The 3923-nt window shown below is 28.0% G+C and overlaps 2 protein-coding genes across 3 annotated transcripts in view; one reads left to right on the top strand and one right to left on the bottom strand.

Annotated features, from left to right (window-relative positions):
* Window positions 1-3923, bottom strand: part of Epac (Exchange protein directly activated by cAMP) — a 489842-nt gene that overhangs the window by 394136 nt on the left and 91783 nt on the right. The window lies entirely within an intron of this gene.
* The window catches only part of LOC148284310 (trypsin-3-like), a 35077-nt gene continuing 34710 nt past the window's right edge, over window positions 3557-3923 (top strand). Inside the window, exon 1 of the mRNA XM_088242315.1 lies at window positions 3557-3631. Coding sequence (XP_088098441.1) covers window positions 3580-3631 — 52 coding nt within the window. The 5' untranslated portion in view covers window positions 3557-3579. The remainder of the gene's footprint in view (window positions 3632-3923) is intronic.

The following is a 3923-nucleotide window of genomic DNA, read 5'->3' as shown; positions in this document are numbered from 1 at the left end:
CATCATTTCGAGTTTTTTGAGATATTTTTTATTTATTATGGCATATATTTTTTTACTTTATGCAAAGAGAAAACGTAATATAAGACTCTCATTACTCAAGACTTAAGATTATAATAATAATAATAACAATTACTTTATCTACTACATACACACTTAGGTAATAGATTTCTCTGGACCATGTCTAGTTTGCCTAACTAGATCCAACCTGTTTTAAGGCAGACATTTTTATGCAAAAATAAGCAATAACATACTACCTACTAGTTAATTTACTATACAGTTATACAATGTTAATTTATACAATTTATTATTTAAAAATGTATTTGTATACTCGTATGTTTATAAAATCACCGAGAAAAGGTCATTTTTAATATATCTGTACCTTAGAGAATAAAACACGCGAATCCACTCTTTGCCATTTTAAAGTTAAAAATACAGAAACTCTAGCAATAATCTTTTTTTTTTTTTTTTTAATTTTAAATTTCAACAAGTTGTAAATAACTCACAATTAAAAAATGGGAATCAAGTTGTAGTAGAGCGAGTGCGAACCTCGGAACTTTAATGCGTGAGTCCACAATACTAACCACAGGACCAAAAGCCGATTCATCCTTGAATAAAACACTGAAGTCCACTTTCGTTATAAAAATGTTTTTTTAAGTTTGAAATAAAAATCTGAAGTCCACATTCATTTAATGCAAAAAACATCAGAAGTCGCAGATACACGTATTTTCATGTGTACTTTTATAATCTTAAAAGTATCATTGTTTTACATCGAAAGTTTTTTAAAGGTTGAAACTATCTCACATGGTTCTAAAGTTATAATGTTTTGAAAATCGGGCATTTTCCTGAACATTTGATTCAATGTGACTGCCGTGGTGTATCTATTAAGGCAAAGATATTATTTAAATATTTATTGTATATCTATGTAAAAATACTGTTTTTTTTTTTAAATACACAAAACTTAAAATGTGTCCTTCAGCACGGGTTTTCCCAGTGTGGAATACGTAACTCGTACATACAGTTAATTCAATTATTAAATTAATTAACGAAAAACATGATACGTTGAGTTATGCGAAGCGAATGCATAATGCCTACTCTTACACGTAAACGAAATAGATACTAATAAAATGATTAAATTAACCTTTAATATTATTCAATTTTCTAATAGATTCTCATCTTATGATAACGGTGGGTAAATTATTAGTGGCAGCTTTAATCTGGTGATTAAAAAACATTTGGAAAATATGTACACCTACCAATAAAGAGTCATTTTTATGTTGTTTATCTTTAAACATGTTAGTTGTTTGCCATTTTTGCATGTTGTTTTTATTACCAATTATCAAAAGGGCTCTTTATTATAAAAAAACTCTTTTTCTATGAGGTACTTATGTACCTGCTAGAAATAAATAATCGTAAAAATAAATAAAATCTTTCTGTGTTCTTAGACATGTACAGTATGGATATGAACTTGATGGTAAAATAAACATTTAATATTTATAGAGGATATATTAAAATCATTGGAATCGACGATTTTAATATTAAAGTAACCATAATAAAACTATTTTTAAGGGGAGTTATTTCGAATTTATACCATTTTTAGTCGGAAAAGGTTAAGGCACGGCAAAAAATGTTTTATGGATATTTTTATATACCTATAAATAGTCTAGATTAAATGTTCTTTACGACGATATATTTTTAATGCGTCTTTGAACATCGCATTTTTAATGTGGAATAAGTGAACATTCGCTCTATCCATATGAGAAAAAATGTTTTCATGCTGGAAATAGTGTCTGTGTACACTAACGTGGGTAGAAAATAGCATTTTTTTTATTGTCGAATTCAAACAGAGCTTAAAACTCGCGCATTGACATGTTTATTAACGGAAAATAATTTTTTAAATCCTGCATTGCACAATATGTAGCGCAAAAGGCAGAAATTTTGAAAAAAATGACAAAAAAAATCATTATATTTTTTTGTGTAAAATAATCAGGGAACTTTTTAAAACTTTTAATATCATTTAAGTACTGCATTTAGGTTCCATGGTGATAGAAATAAATATAGTGAAAAATTGGGGTTTTTACCGTTTGCATTTTGCTGCTTTTCACTTTTCTTTAAATGAAATGACCACGGTCTCCCCACGAGAAGGTAACCGGAATTCGAGTTCTACTTACACCTTTCCTAACTAACTATCCAACTGGGGTGTATTACATAATACTTTATAAAACATAATATAGGTAAGGACGGTGTCCTAAAATCAGATTTGGTGTCGAATTTTGGCATCATTGTTCTCGATAAAAAAGTGGTTCTAATGCAGCTATCTCTATTTTTATCTAGACCATAACTTTATTTGCAAACTCTGTGATAAGTTTGAAGCATCTTAAGACAGCTTGAATATGACACGAAAACTTAAAAAAAAAAACTCAAGCAGCGTTTTATCTTGCAAAACTGACAAAACAGTCTCACTTTTCAAACTTCTCATTGTCGGAGTGGACAGCAGCTTACATTTTGTCTAATATATCAGTAACTGTATCCCTTGGCATCAAAAAGTATCGAGGGAAATGCTATTAAAAGTATAAAAAACGTTTAGTATTTTATTTTTTGAAAACAAAAAAATTGATTTTGTAGTTTTTTTCAAACTTTAGGCCATTTTCGCTACAATTTGTGCAATGCAGGATTTTTTCCAGTTTTTTTTCCTTTATGAATATGCCAATACGCAAGCTTTAAGTCCTGTTTGAATTTGATAGTAAAAAAATCGCTGTTTTTGACCCACCCTAATGTACGTGGAATTAAATTATTTCTATTTTAATTGCAAATTTTAACAAACCACCGTTGGTGAATTTTGAAATGATTTGTTTTTGGTTTAATTTTTTATTTAAATATCGTTATGATTTTTTCATATATTATTTTCTTGCTTATTTTAATTGCATTATTGTTTATCTTTGTGGGATACATTTACGTAGATAAATAAATGTGTTATTTTATATTATAAATACAATGAGTCACGTGACAGATTCTTTATAACGCGTATTTATAATCTGTTGATGAGACATTTTTTATTTTAACAAGATGAATTCGATGGTAATAAAAATTTTAAAAAATAATTTTAATCGTGTGTCACCTTAGAGGTGTTACGCCGAAAAAATGTATTGTAAAAATAAACTCAATATTTCAATATGTCAAAATAATTCTTGACCAAACCTAACCTAATCAACAGATTTAATAATTGAATATGAAACGATTTTCAAACAAAAGCAGAGTACTCACAGTGTATAAAAAGATCAATTAAAACACATCTTTATTGTTTTCTGAAAAAGGTTGTAAGATCTCTGTTCAAATATTTGTGACAATTTTCTCCGCCTGGTCGATACAAATAAACCATTCAATTATTTTTTTAATCTTTCTTAAAAACAAAAGTTTCTGTGGAAGTCATTTCAACCTAATCTATATCAAACCAAATTCATCTTATCATATTTGATTGAAATTAATATCTAATCAATTAAAAAGATAAAATTACATATTTAATCTCCACAATCTTTGTATATAAAAGACAATGCATTTGACTTTCATCAGTCCCCATCAGAAATGTTCGCAGTGAGAGTGTCAATTGTTTTATTAACAGTTTCTTGTTTATCAGGTTTGTAAATAGCTATAAAGTAAAAACATGTAATAATCTCCATGTTAACTTAGTTCATCGCTTATCACGCTGACTTCCTTTGAAACTTGTTCCGTTTGCGAAGTCAGGGAAGATGAATCACAAAATCAATAACAAATTTGCCGTTTCAAATATCCTCTTGATGTTTCCAAATAAAAAGCCAAATTGTAGTAAAAAAGTTTAATTAATAAAAAATAAGTTATAATGTATATTCAAAGGCCATTGTTTTGATCTTTTACACCGATTTTCACCAAATAAATTTAATAAAGGAATA

The sequence above is a fragment of the Micrasema longulum genome, unplaced genomic scaffold (assembly GCF_059751315.1).
Source record: "Micrasema longulum isolate JH-2025_06_02 unplaced genomic scaffold, ASM5975131v1 h1tg000133l, whole genome shotgun sequence".
In the NCBI taxonomy this organism is placed as follows: Eukaryota; Metazoa; Arthropoda; class Insecta; order Trichoptera; family Brachycentridae; genus Micrasema; species Micrasema longulum.
The sequence above is the reverse complement of the archived record's forward strand: the minus strand, read 5'-3'. Positions and strand labels throughout refer to the sequence as shown.